This window comes from Mustelus asterias, chromosome 14 (assembly GCF_964213995.1).
Source record: "Mustelus asterias chromosome 14, sMusAst1.hap1.1, whole genome shotgun sequence".
Classification (NCBI taxonomy): domain Eukaryota; kingdom Metazoa; phylum Chordata; class Chondrichthyes; order Carcharhiniformes; family Triakidae; genus Mustelus; species Mustelus asterias.
In genome coordinates this window covers 50,676,087-50,700,903 of record NC_135814.1, presented here as the reverse complement: position 1 = coordinate 50,700,903, position 24,817 = coordinate 50,676,087, and the positions used below count along the sequence as shown (strand labels likewise).

The 24,817-nt window shown below is 45.0% G+C and overlaps 1 protein-coding gene across 1 annotated transcript in view; it reads right to left on the bottom strand.

Moving 5' to 3' along the window:
• Window positions 1–24,817, bottom strand: part of kalrna (kalirin RhoGEF kinase a) — a 790,772-nt gene that overhangs the window by 419,775 nt on the left and 346,180 nt on the right. Inside the window, exons 4-5 of the mRNA XM_078228353.1 lie at window positions 17,247–17,439; window positions 13,648–14,160 (exon numbers count right to left, since the gene is read on the bottom strand). Of these exons, the coding sequence (XP_078084479.1) occupies window positions 13,648–14,160; window positions 17,247–17,439 (706 nt within the window). The remainder of the gene's footprint in view (window positions 1–13,647; window positions 14,161–17,246; window positions 17,440–24,817) is intronic.

Genomic DNA, 24,817 nt, shown 5'->3' with positions numbered 1-24,817 from the left:
GCTAATGTAGACTGGGAACACAGACTAATTGGTGGGACAGTTGAGGAACAGTGGAGGGTTTTTAACGAGATTTTTCTCAGTACTCAGCAAAAATATATTCCAGTGAAAAAGAAGGAATGTAAGAAAAGGGATAACCACCCATGGATAACTAAGGAAATAAAGGAGAGTATCAAATTAAAGTACACAGAAGGTGTACCAGGATGTTGCCTGGTATGGAGGGTCTTAGCTATGAGGAGAGATTGGGTAAACTGGGGTTGTTCTCCCAGGAAAGACGGAGGATGAGGGGCGACCTAATAGAGGTGTATAAAATTATGAAGGGCATAGATAGGGTGAAGAGTGAGAAGCTTTTTCCCAGGTCGGAGATGACGAACACAAGGGGTCACTGGTTCAAGGTGAGGGGGGCAAGGTTCAACACAGATGTCAGGGGGACGTATTTTACACAGACGGTGGTGGGGACCTGGAATGCACTGCCAAGCAAGGTGATTGAGGCGGACACGCTGGGATCGTTTAAGACTTATCTGGATAGCCACATGAACAGACTGGGAATAGAGGGATACAAAAGAATGGTCTAGTCGGCACATGAGTGGCGCAGGCTTGGAGGGCCGAAGGGCCTGTTCCTGTGCTGTATTGTTCTTTGTTCTAAAATCCAATGCATACAGAGTGGCCAAAATTAGTGGGGAACTAGAAGATTGGGAAGGCTTTAAAAAACAACAACGAACTACTAAGAAAGCAATAAAGAAAGGAAAGATAGATTATGAAAGTAAACTAGCACAAAATATAAAAACTGATAGTAAAAGTTTTTACAAATATATAAAACGGAAAAGAGTGGCTAAAGTAAATGTTGGTCCCTTAGAAGATGAGAAGGGGGATTTAATAATAGGAAACGATGAAATGGCCGAGGCCTTAAACAAGTTTTTTGTGTCGGTCTTCACAGTGGAGGGCACAAATAGCATACCAATAATTGACGGTCATGGGACTGTAGGGGGTGAGGACCTTAAAATGATCACTATTACTAAAGAGGTAGTGCTGGGTAGGCTAATGGGACTAAAGGTAGACAAGTCCCCTGGTCTGGATGGAATGCATCCCAGGGTACTAAAAGAAACGGCAGAAGTAATATCAAATGCATTAGTTGTAATTTATCAAAATTCACTGGACTCTGGGGAGGTGCCAGCTGATTGGAAAACGGCTAATGTAACACCACTGTTTAAAAAAGGAGGTAGACAAAAGGCAGGCAACTACAGGTCGGTTAGCTTAACATCCGTAGTTGGGAAATTGGTGGAATCTATCATTAAGAAAGAAATAGCAGGACACCTAGAAAAGAATGGTTCAATCAAGCAGACGAAGCATGGATTCATGAAGGGAAAGTCATGTTTGACTAATTTACTGGAATTTTTTGAGGATATAACGAGTGCGGTTGACAGAGGGGAACCGGTGGATGTGGTGTATTTAGATTTCCAGAAGGCATTCGATAAGGTGCCTCACAAAAGGTTGCTGCATAAGATAAAAGTACACGGAGTTGGGGGTAAAGTGTTGGCATGAATTGAGGATTGGCTATCTAACAGAAAGCAGAGAGTCAGAATAAATGGGTGCTTTTCCAGTTGGCAATCAGTGACTAGTGGCGAGCCGCAGGGATCGGTGCTGGGGCCTCAACTATTTACCATATACATAGATGATCTGGAGGAGGGGACCGAGTGTAGGGTAACAAAGTTTGCAGATGACACAAAGATGAGTGGGAAAGCAAATTGCGTGGAGGACACAGAGTCTGCAGAGAGATTTGGATAGGCTAAGTGAGTGGGCAAGGATCTGGCAGATGGATTATAACATTGGTAAGTGTGAGGTTATCCACTTTGGAAGGAATAATAGTAAAATGGACTGTTATTTAAATGGTGAAAAATTACAACATGCTACTGTGCAGAGGGACCTGGGGGTCCTTGTGCATGAATCACAAAAACTCAGTTTGCAGGTGCAGCAGGTAATCAAGAAGGCAAATGGAATGTTAGCCTTTATCGCGAGAGGGATGGAGTATAAAAGCAGGGAGGTCATGCTGCAACTGTACAGGGTACTGGTGAGGCCGCACCTAGAGTACTGTGTACAATTTTGGTCCCCTTATTTAAGAAAGGATATATTAGCTTTGGAGGGGGTACAGAGAAGGTTCACCAGGTTGATTCCGGAGATGAGGGGGTTAGCTTATGAGGAGAGATTGCGTAGTCTGGGCCTGTACTCATTGGAGTTTAGAAGGTTGAGGAGAGATCTTATAGAGACATATAAGATAATGAAGGGGCGAGACAGGGTAGAAGCAGCGAATATTTCCACTTACAATGGAAACAAGAACTAGGGGGCATAGCCTCAAAATACGGGGGAGTCAATTTAAAGAACAGAGTTGAGGAGGAACTTCTTCTCCCAGAGGGTAGTGAATCTTTGGAGTTCTCTGCCCAATGAAGCAGTAGAGGCTACCTCGTTAAATCTGTGTTTAAGTCACAGATAGATAGATTTTTAACCATTAAGGGAATTAAGGGTTATGGTGACCGGGTGGGTAAGTGGAACTGAACCCATTATCAGATCAGCCATGATCTTATTGAATGGCGGAGCGGGCTTAAGGGGCTAGATGGCCTACTCCTGCTCCTATTTCTTATGTTAAGAACATAAGAACATAAGAAATAGGAGCAGGAGTAGGCCATCTAGCCCCTCGAGCCTGCCCCGCCATTCAATAAGATCATGGCTGATCTGACATGGATCAGTACCACTTACCCGCCTGATCCCCATAACCCTTAATTCCCTTACCGATCAGGAATCCATCCATCCGCGCTTTAAACATATTCAGCGAGGTAGCCTCCACCACCTCAGTGGGCAGAGAATTCCAGAGATTCACCACCCTCTGGGAGAAGAAGTTCCTCCTCAACTCTGTCTTAAACCGACCCCCCTTTATTTTGAGGCTGTGTCCTCTAGTTTTAACTTCCTTACTAAGTGGAAAGAATCTCTCCGCCTCCACCCTATCCAGCCCCCGCATTATCTTATAAGTCTCCATAAGATCCCCCCTCATCCTTCTAAACTCCAACGAGTACAAACCCAATCTCCTCAGCCTCTCCTCATAATCCAAACCCCTCATCTCCGGTATCAACCTGGTGAACCTTCTCTGCACTCCCTCCAATGCCAATATATCCTTCCTCATATAAGGGGACCAATACTGCACACAGTATTCCAGCTGCGGCCTCACCAATGCCCTGTACAGGTGCATCAAGACATCTCTGCTTTTATATTCTATCCCCCTCGCGATATAGGCCAACATCCCATTTGCCTTCTTAATCACCTGTTGTACCTGCAGACTGGGCTTTTGCGTCTCATGCACAAGGACCCCCAGGTCCCTTTGCACGGTAGCATGTTTTAATTTGTTTCCATTGAGATAGTAATCCCATTTGTTATTATTTCCTCCAAAGTGTATAACCTCGCATTTCTCAACGTTATACTCCATTTGCCATATCCTCGCCCACTCACTCAGCCTGTCCAAATCTCTCTGCAGATCTTCTCCGTCCTCCACACGATTCACTTTTCCACTTGTCTTTGTGTCGTCTGCAAACTTCGTTACCCTACACTCCGTCCCCTCCTCCAGATCATCTATATAAATGGTAAACAGTTGCGGCCCGAGTACCGATCCCTGCGGCACGCCACTAGTTACCTTCCTCCAACCGGAAAAACACCCATTTATTCCGACTCTTTGCTTCCTGTCGGATAGCCAGTCCCCAATCCACTTTAACACACTACCCCCAACTCCGTGTGCCCTAATCTTCTTCAGCAGCCTTTTATGGGGCACCTTATCAAACGCCTTTTGGAAATCCAAAAACACCGCATCCACCGGTTCTCCTCCATCAACCGCCCTAGTCACATCTTCATAAAAATCCAACATGTTCGTCAAGCACGACTTTCCCCTCATGAATCCATGCTGCGTCTGATTGATCGAACCATTTCTATCCAGATGCCCTGCTATCTCCTCTTTAATAATGGATTCCAGCATTTTCCCTACTACAGACGTCAAGCTGACCGGCCTATAGTTACCCGCCTTTTGTCTCCTTCCTTTTTTAAACAGCGGCGTAACATTAGCCGTTTTCCAATCAACCGGCACTACCCCAGAATGCAACGAGTTTTGATAAATAATCACTAACGCATCCACTATTACCTCTGACATTTCTTTCAATACCCTGGGATGCATTCCATCCGGACCCGGGGACTTGTCCACCTTCAGTCCCATTAGTCTACCCAGCACTGCCTCTCTGGTAACATTAATCGTATTAAGTATTTCTCCTGCTGCCAACCCTCTATCGTTAATATTTGGCAAACTATTTGTGTCCTCCACCGTGAAGACCGACACAAAAAACTTATTTAAAGACTCAGCCATATCCTCATTTCCCACTATTAACTCCCCCCTCTCGTCCTCCAAGGGTCCAACATTCACTCTAGCCACTCTATTCCTTTTTATATATTTATAAAAACTTTTACTATCATTTTTTATATTAATTGCTAGCCTAGCTTCATAGTCTATCCTTTCTTTCTTTATCGCTTTCTTAGTCTCTCTTTGTTGTTTCTTAAATTTTTCCCAATCACTTGTTTCTCCACTATTTTTGGCCACTCTGTACGCAGCTGTTTTTATTTTAATACTCTCCTTTATTTCCTTCGTTATCCACGGCTGGTTCTCCCTTTTCTTACAATCCCTGTTTTTTGCTGGAATATATTTTTGCTGAGAACTGAAAAGGATCTCCTTAAAAATCCTCCACTGTTCCTCAGCTATCCTACCTGCCAGCCTGCTCTCCCAGTCTACCTTAGCCAATTCATCCCTCATCCTATCATATTTCCCTCTGTTCAAACAGAGGACACTGGTTTGAGACCAAACTTTCTCCTCTTCCATCTGAATCAGAAATTCGACCATATTGTGGTCACTAGACCCAAGAGGGTCCTTCACAATAAGATCCTTAATTCTACCTACCTCGTTACACAATACCAGATCCAAAATAGCTCGTTCCCTCGTCGGTTCCGTAACATGCTGTTCAAGGAAACTATCCCGACAGCATTCTAAGAACTCTTCCTCCATTCCACCCTTACCGACTTGAGTCTGCCAGTCAATGTGCATGTTGAAGTCCCCCATGATTATTGCCGTTCCGTTTTTACACGCATCCCTTATCTGCTTGTTTATTGCCCTCCCTACCTCAACATTATTATTTGGGGGCCTATATACCACACCTACTAGTGTCTTTCTCCCTCTACTATTCCTCATCTCTACCCATAACGATTCCACGTTTTGTTCCTCAGAGCCTATGTCATCCCTCAGTACTACCCTGATATTACCTCTTATTAATAGCGCGACCCCACCACCTTTTCCTTCCTGTCTATTCTTCCTAAACGCCTGATACCCCTGGATATTCATCTCCCAGTCCTGGTCACCTTTCAGCCACGTTTCTGTAATGGCCACTAGATCGTACCCACTTGTGCTGATTTGCACCATCAACTCATTTACCTTGTTCCGAATGCTTCGTGCATTCAGGCAAAGTGTCCTTATTCCAGCTTTTATCTGGACCCGCTTTGATGAGTCGCGAACACCCTCTCCCTCTACTCCCTTATCTAAATTACCGCCTTCATTCACTTGCACCCTCTCCTCTACCATTAATTTTGTAATTCCCCTTACCCCTGCATCCTCCCCCCCATCAATTAGTTCCTTGATCCTAGTCAACTCTTCTAGCTCCCCTCCCCCCAACCTATCTAGTTTAAATTCTCCCCAGTAGCCTTAGCCAACCTACCGGGAGGATATTGGTCCCCGTGTGATTCAAGTTCCACCCGTTTTTTGTATACAGATCACCCCTGCCCCTAAAGAGGTCCCATGTTCTTATCACTTCTACTCCCTTTGCCCATTATTTTGAATCAGTGTCTCTAGTTCTTGATGTACACTTGAGAAGGAAAGGTTTCTCATGATTTATCCTGTCCGTATCCCTCACCATCTTGAATACCTCTCTCAAATCTCCTCTCAGCCTTATTTTTCTCAAGGAGAACTGAGTCAATCTTTCCGATCTATCCTCATAGCTACAGTTGTTTATCTTATGAATTTTTATGAATGTCGTCTGTACTTTCTCCAAATGCCTCCACATCGTTCCTTAAGAATGATGCCCAGACTGGACACACTACTCCAGATGAGGCCCAGCTAGTGTCATATACAAAGTTAACATGATTTTCTTACTCTTGTACTCAATGCACCTAGGATACCATATGCTTTATTAACTTCGCTCTCATCATACCCTGCCACCTTCAATGACTTATGTACATAAACACTGCGATCCCTCTGTTTCAGTCCATGGCAGCATATGCTGGCCTGTTAGTATGCATCATGCACCAAACATGAAGGGAATGGTTTTAGAACTTAGAATCTTAGAAATCCTACAGCACAGAAAGAGGCCATTCAGCCCATCGAGTCTGCACCGACCACAATCCCACCCAGGCCCTACCCCCAAATCCCTACATATTTACCCACTAATCCCTCTAACCTACGCATCCCAGGACACTCAGGGCAATTTTTTAACCTCGCCAATCAACCTAACCCGCACATCTTTGGACTGCGGAAGGAAACCGGAGCACCCGGAGGAAACCCACGCAGACACGAGGAGAATGTGCAAACTCCACACAGACAGTGACCCAAGCCGGGAATCGAACCCAGGTCCCTGGAGCTGTGAAGCAGCAGTGCTAACCACTGTGCTACCGTGCCGCCGTTTTGGGAGGAACCTTAATGCTGCGTCAAATGAGGGTTACAAAACCATGTGGGAAACAGTCATCCTGCAATGCTTGTCCCTGAATTGATCAATTTGTGTCCAGAAAGTAGTTTTGCAATCCTTAAGGATGGCAGGAGGTTTCTTGAAGCTGGAGGGTCAATAGGAGGCACTTCAGCTCAGAGAGAGATGAAGCCTATAGCTCAGATAAGAGTGTGCGCATTTCCATTTGGAGGTGCTCTCTCTCCAACACTTTAAACTTTTAAATTTAAAAATGTTGGAGACAGCAGGTGGGCTATCATTGTGGAAAGGGATTGAACAATGGCCTGTGAATGCAGCTGTGGTCAGATAGGCAGGGAGGGCCTCCAAGCCTGCCTGAGTGATACACTCTACCTACTCCCACTGTTCATCCTGATGTGCCACAAGGAGTTTGCTTCCAGTCAACTGGCCTAGTCCCTGATGCCTTGGGTGGCTTGGAGGCCAATTGGGAAATTTCAGTCAGTCTTTAATAATAGGCCTCAATTAGTAATTTAACTGCCTTGTTTGGCTACCTGCTGCTTGTAGGCAGATAGCCCTTAGGAGGGCTAATGGGAATAATTATTCTATACAGACTTACAGAGTCTGGCACTAATGTGTCCACTATATTTGCAGAAGCAGAAGTTGAGTGTTGCTGTTGTGATTAACTGATTTTAAAAAAAATCCATTCTCCCTAATTTCAAACTTTAAGAAATAATTTTAATAAAAAACAAGGGGCAGGATTTTCCGGTCATGCCTCCTCCAAGACTGGAGATTTCCACCCAAGGTCAATGGACCTTTGAATGGTCCATCAAATTTTCTGTCCTGCCCACAACAATTCTCGTGGTGTGCTGTGTTAGCAGGATAGCTATACCTTCAGGTACAAAACAGCAGATGAGAAAAAGGAGGTTGTGCTCGCATTCTACTAGTGCGGATATTGGGATCTAATGCTATAGCACATGGAGGAGCGATTATCATAGAAATCAGAGAAACCCTACAGTACAGAGGGAGGCCATTCGGTCCATCAAGTCTGCACCGACAACAATCCCACCCAGGCCTCACCTCCCTAAGCCCACATATTTACCCTGCTAATCCCTCTAACCTATACATCCCGGGACACTAAAGGACAATGATGGATGCCTGGGTAAAGTAGATGGGCCGTTTGTGTGTCCCAATATCTACTTCATTCTGACATCAATTGATAAAGAATTTTGCTCTTTGTACTCCCTACTGAAACCTTTCCCTTAAACTAATGAAACCACAGTGGAGGTTATGTCTGCAGGTTTTTCTGTTTAACTAAAGAATTTTTCAGCACTTTAAAAGGACAAACAAAATAGATGCTTTTTATCCTTTAAAGGTTGTTTCAAAAGTTTTTTGTATATCAAAGGTCTCGTCTAAATAACATCAAAGGCGTTTTCATACCTTTTACAAAGATAGTCAAAGAAAGGTGGGCTGATTAAGGACCAAAAACAATCCTTCCTTGGTCTGGCAGTCAGCATCAGATTGCCGCTCTGTACCCACTTACCTTTGCTTCATTTCTTCAGTGCCAGTCTCGCCTGACCTTCCTTACTCAGGCCGGATGAGATCCAGGCACTGCAATGGTTCCCTGGATCCAGCATCGGAGTCCAAAAGAATCGGAGTGAATGAGGACACAGCCCCTTGTTTACGGCACTAGCTGCTGTTTAAAGGGTGAGTTTAAATGACCCCTTTACAGGTCAATGGACTCGAAACATTAACTGTGTTTCTGTCTCCAGAGATTTATCCAACATTTTCTGTTTTTATTTCAGATTTCCAACATCCACAGTATTTTGCTTTTATGTAATAAGTTTGATCAGAAAATCATTGTGATAAATGATGTGTATGTGATGACGTTGTGCTCAAACATGTCTGCAAGAGGCATTCTGAAATTCCAGAGTTACATTGACTGCTTGCATTAAGATCCAATGAAACATAAAAGTCTTTCTGACCATCAGTTGAATAAAATCCATGAGGTGGATTTTCAATTGACTGTCTAACCATAAAACTGATAATGTGGACCAAGTGTTTACTATAGAAATGGGATGAAAATCTGGTGCTACCTACGAATAATGGCCAATCTGCAACAGTGGTTTTATGCCAGGATAGTCTTTTGAAAACCTCTCCCCACCCACCCCTTCCCCAGGTTTACTTGGCCACAGACTGTGGAGAACCCAGACGACAGTAGCCTCTGCCAAGGATCAATAGCAATTAAGTAGATCAAGATTCATTTGCAGAGTGATACCCTGTCTTGCTGACATATGCCTTTGCTCTGCTGTGTGAAGTCCTGATACGGCCACATGGGTTTCATCTACAATGTCCTGGACTCCTGGGAAACCTGATAGGCAGTAAGGGTCTTGTGCACGTTTCAGCTGGTGTCTCCTTTCCACTGAGAAAGTGATTCCAGTGTTGCCTCTGGGAAACAATCACATGCTTTATACAGGACTGAGTTGCAGACTGTCTTAGTTACCAACTGTCCCCCATGGTGGGCTGGAAGGATCCTGTTGCACAGAAGCTTCATACTTAGCGACCTTTACAACCCCAGGAATAACCAATAATTTCTTAAATTGTCTGTGAACCTGCCTGCTCTCGGTAGCGCAGCTCAGTCACTGTCCCTAAAATAAGTTTTTTAAAAAGTTTATTTATTAGTCACAAGTAGGCTTACATTAATACTGTAATAAAATTACTGTGAAAATCCCCGAGTCGCCACACTCCAGTGCCTGTTTAGGTACACTGAGGGAGAATTTAGCATGGCCAATGCACCCAACCAGCATGTCTTTCAGACTGTGGGAGGAAACCGGAAGATCCGGAGGAAACCCATGCAGACCCAGGGAGAACGTGCAGACTCCACACAGACAGTGACCCGAGCCAGGAATCGAACCCGGATCCCTGGTGCTGTGAGGCAGGTTAGAATGCCTGCTAACCACTGTGCCACCGTGCCACCCTGTGCCACCATCCCTGCAGTGAGAATAAGATACCAAAGATAAGGCCATACATGGGCAGAAATGTTGTAATCTATAAAGATGGGTTCTTGGAAATTGATGGTAGAAAGCATAAACTTAAGATGTCATTAAACAGGGGGACAGAGGGGGCAGAACCTCTGGGGGGGTGATCGGTGGGGGTGGGGGGTCCCGCTGCTGCTCTGCACTCCGCGGTGACAGAGGGAAGGAGGCCAATGATCGGGGTGGGGGGGGGGGGGGGGGGGGGGGAAGGAGAGATGGGGGGAGATTGGGGGGTTGAGGTGGGCCGGTGGGGGGGGGGTAGTTTAAGGCTGGCCCGGAGACATCCAGGAGGCCAGCAATTGGATCATGGGGCGTGGTGGGGGGGAGGGGGTTGCTGTGCTGGCCAACGATCGGGAGGCTGGCAGTGCGGGGCTGCTGCGCATGCGTCGATCTTGGCACTGACAGATCGGCGCATGCGCAGTGGCCCGCTCAGCGCTACACTGCCGGCCTCTCTAGCGGGAATAGGCCCTGCCCACAGATTTTTAATGAGATTCATGCGAGTGCACTCTGCAGTGCGCAGAATGTGGGAGATTCATTTTGAAAATCTCGTTGGTCGTTTTTATGTGAATTCGTCACTTTGAATTATTTTAGGAGAATCCCATCGATTATTTTATTGGGATTTGTGAATGCCTGTGGCTGAGCCCTTCATTCGCTCCTCAAAATTATAATCAAGAAAGTGAATACTTCTCATTGTCAGCTAACCCAGGGGAACTTGGAGCTTTCAGCTGGAAAACTGGAACAAAATGATTGGTCTTGTATTTGACTTTCAGCTCTGACTACTTATAACATTAATGAAAAATATTGAAGATGCAATTATTGCTGAGGATCATGGAGATTCTTTGAGGACTATTGTTGAGTTGTGTCGCGTGAGCAATCCAGGATAGAAATATGTGATAATGGAACTAAAGCTTAATGGCTTTTTAATTTAATATCTGTTCACAGCCATCTTTGAATCCAGGGATATGGGGTTGAGGTGATGGTTAATATGTGCATCCAAATAGTACTCAAGAAAAACTAATGACACTGAATAAGCCCCTTGAAGGGGACCCAACATTTATAGCATTACCGATTATATATTGATTATGCTGCAGTATTAAGAATCCATAAATCTGGATTTTTAATTTGGTTAAAAAAAATTGCAAATAAAAAGTATGGCTTAAGTCAAAGCAGAAAAGACCATGAAACTATTAGGCTGTCCGTAAAACCCACTGGTTTACTAATGTGCTTTAAGGAAGGAAACCTGTTACCCATACCGTATGTGGCCCGTATCTGATTTAACCGAGGTGGTTAACTCTGAAATTTCCTAAAAAAACTACTCCGTTTCATCAACAGCACTGCAAAGCTGCTCAAGAAACCATCACCTCCTCAGAGCAACTAAGAATGAGCAATAAATGCCAGCAAGGTCCACACCTTTTTTTAAAAAAGCAGCCTGCTTTTAACGCTTTAATTGAGCAACAAAAAAAATTACATATAGAATGATTTAGAATTTCCCGACATCTATTTTGCTCTGATCCACTCCTCAAGATCTCTGGGTTACTTTTTAAATACTGCCCTCAATCCCCAACAGCCTTTACGAAAATGTAAAACAATTGTGTGCAGCAGGAAAATAAACAAGGATCTTCACTGGCAATTAAGAACAGGGATTTTGTTTTAAATATGTGACTACATGTAAAAGTGGCTCGGAAAGCCAAAACAGACTGGTTGTGTAATGAGGATAAGCCATTCAATCTGTAACTAGTGTTGCTCAAAGATATGGTGCACCATCCAACCTAGGGATGTTCTGGAGTTGACAGCAATCTTACCGTAGGGGCTTCTCTTTAGAGAAAGCTGAGCCCAGCAACCTGTGACAGCTGTAGAAGCTCTTCTTCAAAAGAGTTTTTCAAAAGCCGCTTGCAGTCAGGAAGTTGGTGTGGAACAATGGGGGCATTGTTTGAAGTTAATAACAAAACACCTAGAGCTAGCTGATTGAGTAAAGTACAGTGAATTGATTCATCGTAATGAGTACTGTGGGGAAAGCAAGACAAACTGATCCTCCTGATGTCCTCAGGGAAAACATCCTCCTCAAGGAAAGCCTTCTCCTTGAAGAAAACTATCTGCTAACAGCTAACAAAGCACTCCTACTGACACGGGTCCTTAAAAAAAAAATCCCATAGTCCCTACTGGAACACACTCCACACCCCACAAACTGGCAACAGCTCCACATCTTGATGGCCCACCTCCTGGTTGCCTGTAAGCTTCATCAACTGCAACGTGGTGATGAAATTCCAGGTCTTAACCTTCCGTGAGAAATCTGGACAACTCTCAAACACTTGAGGATGGGCCAGGGAAGATGTGGCCGCTTGTTTGACAAGTGGAACATGAGGAACAGCTCAAATTGTGACTATGGTCATCCAAGTAGACCTTTGCCCACACACTGAACTCCTGCGCTGAGAGATTCATTCTGGGTGACGTCACAGCTATTTACACTGTGTCAGCTGAAGCCATTGGACGGATTGTTAACCTCGATGTTGAACCCTTGCTGTTTGTCATTTTCATAAATGACCTGGATGAGGAAGTGGAGGGATGGGTTGGTAAGTTTGCTGACGACACCAAGGTAGGTGGTGTTGTGGATAGTTTGGAGGGATGTCAGAAGTTGCAGCGAGACATAGATAGAATGCAAGACTGGGCGGAGAAGTGGCAGATGGACTTCAACCCGGATAAGTGTGTAGTGATCCATTTTGGCAGATCCAATGGGATGAAGCAGCAGTATAAAATGAAGGGTACCATTCTTAGCAGTGTAGAGGATCAGAAGGACCTTGGGGTCCGGGTCCATAGGACTCTTAAATCGGCCTCGCAGGTGGAGGATGCGGTCAAGAAGGCGTATGGCGTACTGGCCTTCATTAATCGAGGGATTGAGTTTAGGAGTCGGGAGATAATGCTGCAGCTTTATAGGACCCTGGTTAGACCCCACTTGGAGTACTGCGCGCAGTTCTGGTCACCTCATTACAGGAAAGATGTTGAAGCCATTGAAAGGGTGCAGAGGAGATTTACAAGGATGTTGCCTGGATTGGGGGGCATGCCTTATGAGGATAGGTTGAGGGAGCTTGGTCTCTTCTCCCTGGAGAGACGAAGGATGAGAGGTGACCTGATAGAGGTTTACAAGATGTTGAGGGGTCTGGATAGGGTGGACTCTCAGAGGCTATTTCCAAGGGCTGAAATGGTTGCTACGAGGGGACACAGGTTTAAGGTGCTGGGGGGTAGGTACAGGGGGGATGTCAGGGGTAAGTTTTTCACTCAGAGGGTGGTGGGTGAGTGGAATCGGCTGACGTCGGTGGTGGTGGAGGCAAACTCGTTGGGGTCTTTTAAGAGACTTCTGGATGAGTACATGGGATTTAATGGGATTGAGGGCTATAGATAGGCCTAGAGGTGGGGATGTGATCGGCGCAACTTGTGGGCCGAAGGGCCTGTTTGTGCTGTGGCTTTCTATGTTCTATGTTCATAACTCCTTCCCCAGCCATACAATATATATATATCACAAACCTGATAGTTTTTCTTTAAATAAGCAAAGCATTTTGGAAACTGGTAATTCAACTTCCAAGTGGAAATTCCTGGGCTAATGAAATTTCCAAACAGTGTTGAATAAATTCGAAGTAAAGGTTGAAAAGGGAATGGGAATACAATCCCATTTTAATTTATGTTAAAACACATTGTAAACTATCATTCGCTGTTCATTCAGAGCAGAAAATCAAATATACATGATTCCTGGGAGTCCTTTGTTGCCACATTAGAAGAAAGATGGAGAATTGTGTTAGATAGTGTATAAAAGAGAGAGGTGGAGGGTCAAGTTAATTCATCATAAAATTATCGTAAACACATCTTTGCAGATAAAGCCTTACCTTTTCTGCATCTTGCTCAAAGAGACGAAGTTGGAAACATTGATCGAGCTTCAGTTTCCTAACATGCCACATCTGATGCAAGTGCTGTCTGGTTGAGTGTAGTTTATCCAGTAGACTGGTGATCTTTGGCACAACGCTTTGAAAATCTGCACTGCCAGATATGCAGTTCTTTCCAGAAAAGCCATCACTGCACCTTATACACTGCAGCAACCTTTGTCCCTCATGGTCCAGTTCCTCCACAGGGGCTTTGATGACCTTTTTCTTCAGTTGCGTATGTTCATCAATTAATTTTCTAGAACCTTCAACGTCCAGGGGAAACTCCTTCCTGGCCAACATCTCCTGCAGGTCTTCTAGTCTGGACAACAGATGCACAGCACTGCTAATGAATTCTTCCAGGGCCAGGCGAAGCTCAATCCATTCATCATGATTATACTCTAGTGTACCATCAAACTCTTCAGTCAACTGGGAAGGATCCACCAACTTTGAAAGCCCTTCCACAGATACCATACTTGTCTGAAAAAAGACATTTCAATGTAACAAAGTCAGTCTTTTAGCACTAACACTGAAAGGTTTTACATTCTAGGGACAGGAATAGTTTTATTCCACCAGATTACCAGCAGATGCATAAAAGTAGACTTGTCACCGCTCAGATGCATTGCCATTGCTTCTCCTTTTTACTTTAATTTGACTCGATATTTTGTTATTATTGAACTGTCAGCCTTGGTTGTGCTCTGAGTTCTGAAGCCCCACCACTTGAACACACAATTGAGGCTGAAACTCCAGTGCGGTACTGAGAAAGTACTGCACTGTCAGGGGTGCTGAAATGTTGCAGACACACTGTCAAACCCCACTGCCCCCCCTCTATCCTTATGGATGTAAAAGGTCCCATGGCATAATTCAAAGGGCAGGGGAATTCCTCAGGGGACCTGATCAACAACTCCTCAAGCAACATCAATACCGCAGATTAGGTTGGCCATGCTAAAATTGCCCCTTAGCTTCCTGAGATGCGTAGGTTGGAGGGATTAGTGGGTAAATATGTAGAGATATGGGGGTAGGGTCTGGGTGGGATTGTGGTCAGTGCAGACTCGATGGGCCAAATGGCCTCTTTCTGCACTGTAGGGTTTCTATGATTCTATGATTTCTGTGATTATCCACTTTATTTCATTTATTTCACTGCAGTTTATGAGATTGTTCTATTCTAAAAAGCCAGTGAAAAACAGCACTGGAGAAAATCTTTACACACTTTTACATTTATTTGCAGAATTACTCATTGCAAGCATACACCCATAGCCCAATGTCCACAGTGTTACACTGTGCCTATTTGTATGGGGCATAAATGAACCGCCAGTGAATGGCCACCAGTTGCATACAATATCAAGGATCTGCCTAGCAACAGTATCAAGAATTTAAAAAGGCCTATTGTAGCCGGTCTCCACCTCAGTCTCAGCCTTCCGCACTAAAGTTATCAGCCATGCCCTCAGTAGGTTGTCCTTGTTCCCCGCAAGCCATCCCTTGAACACCCCAGGGATCCAAGAGATCCAGGATGAAGCTGTCATGATATCATTCTCAATGCACCTGGGCAGTCAGTGCATGAACTGTGACTTGTAGCCCAGTGGGGAGACAGATGTCAGACCCCTCCCTGACCCTGAGGATGTCTGTCCCGCCTTCTCACTATGAGTGACATACAGCTAACCCCTTGTGCTGGAACATTTCAGTCGTGGGAGTCCCTCCCACCCAGTTGCAGACCATTGGCACCCCTGGCCATTGGTAGCAGCTGGTGGCAGCTTGGGCTGAGTTCTGTGGCGCTCATGTACACAGTAAGGGTGGCTGTGAGAAAGCCCTCATTGAGGAATATTTGCAGTTTGATTTCTGTGTAGTCACCTGGATGTCTGGTGCAAACTAGCCTCCAGTAATGGCATGCGGTTCGGATAGAATAAAGAACTCTCCTAACTTCCATGCGACTAGACATTATAGTGCTCATTGCAGGAAACACTTCAGAGTTTATGCAGTGTGAAGAGCTGTGCTGACAAGCTCCCTTGATTGAGGCAACAGCTGCCAGACCTGGTGCTTGTAACTGTTAGTGGTGTCTTGGGATGCAATGTCCAAAAGAAACCACAGAGCCCTTCCAGCAGACGGAGAGCAGTGTAACCAGTGCGACGTTAGCAGACTTTGCAATTGGCATGATGGGCAATCCCCCAAAGGCTTCTCAGCAGCCAGTGAGAATACTTGCCACATGAGCCCCAACCAAGGTGGGCCCCGACCTGCGGATCTCCAGCCCTGCCTAGCCCCCCAAGCCCCTGCATCTTTGAAGACACCCCCATCCCCGTACCATGCCAGCAGCTGACTTGCCCTGTTGCACCCTGGAGGTTAGAGCTGAGTGGCACTCACCTCCTTGCTCACCCTTGCAATCCATGGCGTCTGGTCCACACTTCGAGGGACCAGTAGTGACTTGCGTCTGTGTGATTCCTGCTGGGAGGCTGGGTACATTCCGGGAGGGGGAATGATCACAAGCCAAAATCACTAATGAGATTGAAATTATGCTAATCAGCCTCGCTCCATTTCTGGACACGATCCGGTTTGCGCCAGCAGAAAGAGACCGGGAAGTTCGCAAACCGTTTGGCGCTAGCCACAAGGGGTGGACAATGGGAAGGTCTGTTGACCTTGGGCAGGATTTTACGGTTTCAGGACAAGCGAGGACATAAAATCTCACCCACCGAGTCTACACCAACTCCCCAACAGAGCATCCCAGCCAAGCCCTCTCCCAGTGACCCCACAGTTTCCCCCACTAATTTCCTAACCTACATTTCTTTGGACACTAAGTGGCAAATTAGCATGGCCAATCCACCAAACCTGCACATCTTTGGCTTTAGGAGGAAAGCGGAGCACCCGGACGAAATCCACGCAGACACGGGGAGAACGCACAAACTGGGTCCCTGGCGAGAACGTACAAACTGGGTCCCTGGCATTGTAACAACTGTGCCACCATGTCGTCCCACAGCTTACATATTACAAGTGTACACCCATAAACCTCAATGCCTACAGTAGTAGTGTGATTAAAAATCTGACCTGCAGCTCCAGAAATAAAGCCTGGCCTATTTTATCTAATGGACTATATTTATTCCACCAGCTCACTTCACGCTAGGAACAAACTGGAACTAAGTTTGGGTCTCTTCTAGTCACAGTTATCCATCGTCTCTACCTAGACAATATGACAGCTTCTTTCTTAGTCCATCCAGGTAAAATTGTTTAAAAGTTTATTTATTAGTGTCACAAGTAGGCATACATCAACATTGCAATGGAATTACTGTGAAAATCCCCTAGTCGCCACACTCCGGCACCTGTTTGGGTACACGGAGGGAGAATTTAGCATAACCAATGCATCTAACCTGCATGTTTTTGGAGTGTGGGAGGAAACTGGAGCAGCAGTTATTCATGGCATATTATTCTGAAGTCTTTATTTGCCCATAGCCTCCTCTACATTGAATTCCCCCCTCATTTTTAATGAAATATTCTTTTCATATTGCCATGCTTGTTACAAAAATAAACAGCAACAATCAACAATTTTATCATTCATTTGCTAGAGCAAATGTAACACTTACCTCAAATATAAATTTTGAACTCCCAAAGTTGGTTTTTTGCTTCTGCCAGAAGTTATCTGGTTTGATAATCAGTGCAACATGGATATCAGCAGGGAAAGACTCCTGGAGAGTTTTAAGTAAAGGTTTGATCAAATCCCACTTGGAACCTCTCATGTCGATGATAACAGTGAATCCTCTTTTACTCACATCTTCACTGTTAAAACATAAAAAAACCATTACTGAAATGATATACATATATATATTTCAAATTATTCAGCAAACAAAGTACATGAATTGTCCCAATCTAATTTTCCACCTCAAATGAAAAATCATTACACATACCATACAATATAATGCTGTCAAAAGTGTGTTAATATAATATTTACATTTTATATATACACATACTTATACATGTGTGGATGTGTATATGTACATAAATATTTAAATACATCATGTATTAAAGATAAATAGAATGGTAAATTTAGCATTACATTGGTCCCACTTGAAGGGTGTGAGGGCTAGAAGTGAGGCTCAAACACTCCAGGCCCAATTACTAGACCAGAAAATAATTAAGAATGAGGAAGGTAATTTGGCACATCTGGTACACTCATTCATAATAACCCTAAAATTCCCTAATTTCAACTTTCAATTGGTTGTTATATGATTCCTAGATTTTCGCTCCAATAATGAAATTCATAGAATTGTAGAATCTACAGTACAGAAGGAGGCCATTTGGCCCATCAAGCCTGCACCACAACAGTCCCACCCAGGTCCTATCCTCAAAACTCCACATATTTACCCTCCTAATCCCCCTGACACTAAGAGGCAATTTAACACGGCCAATCAACCTAACCTGCACATCTTTGGAGTGTTGGAGGAAACCAGAGCATCTGGAGGAAATGTACGCTGACAGGGGGAGAATGTGCAAACCCCACACAGACAGTCACCCGAGGCTGGAATTGAACCCGGGTCCCTGGCGCTGTGGGGGCTTATTCTTTATGCGAAGAGAAATTTTGTAATATCAATTCTAACTTTGTTTCTTACTAGTTTGAACAATTCCCACTTTGTAGTTCTGAAGGTTTAAGCCACCTTGGTGGTGGTCAGATGCTTATTACCAAGTACCATTTTGATCTCTCCCTCCAACTCCTCTGGCAGCTTTTCATCCTGCAAACAGCTTATCTGATTCCTTGGTGCCTCTGTATAAATATCGTCATTGTCTAACACCGCCTAAGCTCCACTCCAAGTTTCTCCCCAAGATCCAGCTTCTTTTGCTTCCTGAGTCACTATATTGAGCTGCATCTCCTACTTGCTGATCCTGAATGTCTACATCACCACCTGGACCACATCAAGTACTGTTAGACATCAATTTAAAGTTTTTTAAAGTTTAATTATTAGTGTCACAAGTAGGCTTACATTAACACTGCAATGAAGGTACTGTGAAAATCCCCTAGTCACCACACCCCAGCACCTGTTCGGGTACATTGAGAGAGAATTTAGCATGGACAATGCACCTAACCAGCACATCTTTCAGACTGTGGGAGGAAACCAAAGCACCCGGAGGAAACCTACACAGACACGGAGAGAACGTGCAGACTCCGCACAGACAGTGACCCAAGCCGGGAATCAAACCTGGGTCCCTGGCGCTATGAGGCAGCAGTGCTAACCACTGTGCCACCATGCCGCCCCATGTCACTCTCCTATTCCAAAACCACCCACTATTCCTGAATCATCTCGGTGGCATAAAGAAAATGGCCTGCTTCTTTTCACTGGTCTGAACAGTCTCCTGTACACTCACCTATCTCATCTACCTTCAACTATAACAGAAGTGCGAGACTCCTGAGTTTCTTTTTCACTAAGCTTAAGGGTATTAATTTGTGAGTTTTTCTTGCAGCTCTCTACCAGCAATTGTCCGTCACTCTGCCTTATCTTCCTCACAGCTGAATACCGTCCCAAAGAATATACAATCATAGGAATTAGGAGCAGAAGTAGGCAATTCAGCCCTTTGAGCCTGCTCCGCCATTCAATCAGATAATGGCTGATCCCTTCCTAGTCTCAAATCCACCTCCGTACCTGCTCCCCATAACCCTTTAAATCGTTTTTTTAAATCAGAAATATATATATCTTCTTCTTGAAACCATTTAATGATTCAGACTCCACTGCGTTAAGGGGCAGCAAGTTTCACAAATTCGCCACCCTCTGCGAAAGTAGTTCTTCCTCATTCAAGTTTTAAATGTACCACCTCTCTATCTATGCCTGTGACCTCTTGTTCTAGATTACACCACAAGGGGAAACATTTGTTCTACGTTTACTTCATCAATCCCTTTTATTATTTTATAATACTTCATAATACTTTACTTTATAATACCTCACTATAAGAAGGATGTGGAAGCGCTGGAAAGAGTGCAGAGGAGATTTACCAGGATGCTGCCTGGTTTGGAGGGTAGGCCTTATGAGGAAAGGTTCAGGGAGCTAGGGCTGTTCTCTCTGGAGCGGAGGAGGCTGAGGGGAGACTTAATAGAGGTTTATAAAATGATGAAGGGGATAGATAGAGTGAACGTTCAAAGACTATTTCCTCGGGTGGATGGAGCTATTACAAGGGGGCATAACTATAGGGTTCGTGGTGGGAGATACAGGAAGGATATCAGAGGTAGGTTCTTTACGCAGAGAGTGGTTGGGGTGTGGAATGGACTGCCTGCGGTATTAGTGGAGTCAGACACTTTAGGAACATTTAAACGGTTATTGGATAGGCACATGGAGCACACCAGGATGATAGGGAGTGGGATAGCTTGATCTTGGTTTCAGATAAAGCTCGGCACAACATCGTGTGCTGAAGGGCCTGTTCTGTGCTGTACTGTTCTATGTTCTATACCTTGGAAATAGTATTCCTGAGATCAGATACTCTCGCATCCTTCTAAACTCCAGCGAGTATGAGCCTAAACTGTTTAATCTCTTCTCATACGTCAACTCTTTCATCCCCAGAATCAATCTGGTGAACCTCCTCTGAACTGCCTCCAATGCCACCACATCCTTCCTCAAATAAGGAGATCAAAACTGGACACAATACTCCAGATGTGGTCTTACCAACACGCTATACAATTGCAACAACAGTTCTCTATTTTTATACTCCAGTCCTTTTGCAATAAATGCCAAAAATCCCATTTGCCTTTTTTATTACACGCTGCACCCGCATACCGACTTTCTGTGATTCATGAACAAAAACACCCAGCTTCTCTGTCTCCTCTTCTGTACTTGCAATGTCCGGGACTTTCAGAAGAGTAAAATTGTGGACAATCGCAAGACAATATTGGGAGCATATTGAAAGAGTCTCCAGACCTATCAAAATACCTGGAGCTGCCCTTCAGCATATCAATGGTGTGTTCCATTTTAATTTGCCTATGGATGTGAGATCTTTTGCAGCATTGTTCAGCTTCATTGATGGTCCTCTGCAATTATTGGAAACTGCAGTAGTTCTGGAAACTCCTTATTTCCAAAAAGTTACATTTAGTCTTTGATTCTTAAACAGCATAGGGACACTGGATTGCCAAAGAATGAATGAATCATGGCAGTTTTCCGTATTGTGGGTATTAAAGTGTAATTACACACTAATTGGACATTAAGAGGGCGAAATCCCTTTCAGTTGACATAATCATTTACATTACAGTAGTGACTGGTCTGGGCCTGAATACACCTCCAAGCACTCTTCCAAATGATCTGACTGAAATTAATAGCCCGTTCATTCAATTGTCTTTCTTAGTGTCAAGTATAATGAACTTGGGTTCTCAGACAAACAGGTCATTAATGACTTGTCTTATTGAACCAAACTGACTGACCTGGCAGAAGTCGTACATTTCTCTTGGAATTAGCCAGTGGCAGACAAATTATGTGCGGTAATAAGCACTCTCTGTTTCTTCAGGAAACCTACTGATCTCTCCGTAAGACGGTACGAAGTTCCTCCAGGGCTTCTGCAGTGAACGTCTCCCTTATTACACACAATCCCAAGGAGGTATTCAAATAAATCCTTTTGGGTTTCTAGTCTCTGGTAACTGGGGATCAGCAAGAGATTCTGGATATCCTGTAGTGCTAAGGTATTAATCTGATCTCACAGCTGACCTCTGTTATTCTTCCTCCCCTTTCTCTCCAACATCATAAACAGAGGAAATCTCATTCAGAAAACTTATCGTTAATTTTACGAAAATTTTCCATGAAACGGTCTTGAAGGAGGTTTGCAAATTAAACTAACGAGGAAGAAGTTGACAAAAAAATTAATTCTAAGGGGGGAATTTTCCAGTCCCGCCGATGGCTAAGGCATTTACCTAGCTCACCGGTCCTGCTGCTTGGGAGCAGCCTTCAGCGGGACTGGAGGATCACGCCAATGGGAAGGGCCAGAAAATTCAGCCCTAATTCCCTAACAGAACGATGAAACACAAATACACTTTCAATACTTTTGGCGGCATGGTGGCACACTGGGTAGCATGGCGGCACAGTGGTTAGCACTGCTGTCTCACAGCGCCAGAGACACGGGTTCAATTCTGGCCTTGAGTGACTGTCTGTGTGAAGTTTGCACATTCTCCCCGTGTCTGCAGGGGTTTCCTCCGGGTGCTTCAGTTTCCTCTTATAGTCTAAAGATGTGCAGTTTAGGTGGATTAGCCATGGTAAATGCATGGGGTTACAGGGATAGGGTGGAGGCGAGGGCCTAGGTGGGATGCCTGGGATGCTCTTTCGGAGAGTTGGTGCAGGCTCAATGGGTCGAATGGCCTCTTCTTGCATTGTAGGGATTCTATGGTACAGCCTTCTGCGATAGTTGCTCTGATTTACCCATCATTTATCATGGTATATTAGATAAATGATTCTGAGGCAGTCATCACAGAATTTAGAAAAGATTATATCAACCTGGGTCAAATACATCAGCTCCATGGCTGCAACCTTAAGATCAACAAATCTTACACTCTCCCTCAATTTTGGTAGAATTTAGAATTTAAACAGGCTATGTGACAAAACATTCTTCCAGCTTAAATTGGGGCCTCTTTCATGACAGAGACGCCAGGTTTGTCATCAGAATGGAGTTTTGAGGCAGCTGATTCGACGTCCTGTATAATAAACTAGAATTGAGTAGAGCTATTGATGTTCAAGGCAGTATTGACCTGTATTGTAAATTCAGGGTTTGAAATGGTTAAATTGCAGTGTATGGCACTGCTCTACTACCGATTACCTGGTAAAGCACTGGCTGTGAAGATAATTTGTTTCCAGCCTTTCCTCGGTTCCATGAGTAATTGTAGGCACAGACACTCTGTGGGGGGAGTATGTGCTTGCATTCAGCGCGAGCACAAATTGTGCCGTGAGCCCAAAATCCCATGAGAGCTGGAAAGTAAGAAACTCGCTGGCGGCACCTCATTTTCCAATTTTCCCCACTCCTGCCAGTGACGTAACAAGGTGCCTGCCCAGGAAGGTCAGGAACCACATTTCAATACATTTGAATATAATTAGCGAGCTTCTCCACTGTATCGCCACGCCCTCCCCCCGCCCCCAAACATTTGGAATTCTCCCCTTGCTGACATGATGTCACGTCAGCGAGTTTTACAACAATTTTTTAAAAATATGAACCAGGCAAAGGGAACCCGCTAGAACCGCACACTAAACAGAGACATAGCTGGACAGTTGCCTGGCACTGCCCAAGCACTGCCCCCTGGCACTACCTAGCACTGTCCCCCTGACACCACCCAGGCACCCTGGCACTGCCCCTGACTGCCCCTGGCAACCCTGGCGGTGCTGAGGGGCAGTGCCAGGGAGGCCTCGCTGGGGAGCTCCAAAATCATAGAATCATAGAATCAAATGGGGGAGGGAGCTCTATATCTGTGTTGGGGGGGGGCTTCCTTTTATTTTAAAGCAGAGATTGGGGTGCCCTTTTCTCAATATTCCCAACGTTACTGGCTTCTTCAAGCTCTGTCGCACCAGCCTGAGCCATGCCTCCATTTCCTTATAGACACAGTGCTGCACTGTGTGGTGAGAAAAGCCAGCTGGTGAGCTGCATGCCAGTTCTCACGCCTCAGCCAGCACTCTGTGCAGAAATGGAAAAGTCCTGCCCTCTGTTTTGGTTGAAAGTAAATTTTCCTTGCAGTCATAAAATCATAGAATCCCTGCAGTGCTGAAGGAGGCCATTCAGCCCATCGAAACTGCACTGACCACAATCCCACCCAGGCCCTATTCCCATAACCCACATATTTACCCTGTTAATCCCCTGACACTAGGGTCAATTTAGCATGTCCAATCAACCTGACCCGCACATCTGTGGACCAGTTCTATGTTCTTTGGGCAGAATTTTGGTGGGATCTTCCACTGGTGACCACCATGGCAGATCGGGAAACCTGTTGGAAGCCAACATGAAACTTATTTGCATCCCATGAATGAGATGCAGATGAAAGCCTGACCTGAATCTTCCACCTACACCCGAATCTCTGCTTCACCAGTGGAAAACACGCAGGTGCGGAACACATCTGGAACGATGTGGCATGCGGAAGTTATAAGTCACCCGGACAACGCCACGGGGCTGCCTCCGGAGTTTGGGATGGAGGCAGCCAACAATCCTGGGCCCTGGAGCACCACAGCAGTGGGTGGGGAGCATCTACATGTGGATCTTCCAGCTTTAATGTCATCAAGGAAGCCCATCTTCCAACCTCAGATTGTTCCTGGAAATCCATCTTCGTTTTTCAGGAGCTTCTTCCTTCAATGTCAATATGGCACTCAGATATGATGGCAGGACTCGCATCATCATGCCAGCCCCACCATGAAATACAGCACCAAATCCCAAGGTGTATGATCCATGAGGTCAGGGCTAGAAGATATGGCATGGTTTCCTGTTGGCTGCCATGGTGGGAAACACAAGTACCCGCCCCTATCATGGGAATTAGTCCCAGATGGGAGCATTCCACCCATTGTTTTCTTCTGCCTCTAAAAACAAGGAAACTGAACAAGACGAGCCATATAAATACTGTGGCTGCAAGAGCAGGTCAGAGACCAGGAATCATGTGGTGAGTAATTCACCTCCTGACTCCCCAAAGCCTATCCACCATCTGAAAGACAGAAGTCAGGAGTGTAATGGAATATTCCCCACTTGTCTGGATGAATGCAGCTCCAACGACACTCAATAAGCTCAACACCATCCAAGAGAAAGCACCTCATCCACCACTTTAAACATTCACTTTCTCCATCGGTGCACAATAGCAACAGTGTGTTCTATCTACAAGTTGCACTGCAGCAACTCACAAAGGCTCCTTTGACAGTACCTTCCAAGCCTGCGACCTCCAGCACCTCGAAGGGAGAGGGCAGCAGATGCATGGGAACACAACCACCTGCAAGTTCCCCTCCAAACTACACACCAATCCAACTTGGAACTATATCACTGTTCCTTTACAGTCACTGGGTCAAAATCATGGAACTCTCTCCCAAACAGCACTATGCGTGTACCTATACCACATGGACAGCAGCGATTCAAGAAGGTGGCTCACCACCACCTTCTCAAGGGCAATTAAGGATCAGAAATAAAATTGCTGGCCTAGCCAGCAATGCCCTCCTCCCGAGAAAGAATGAAAAGGTAC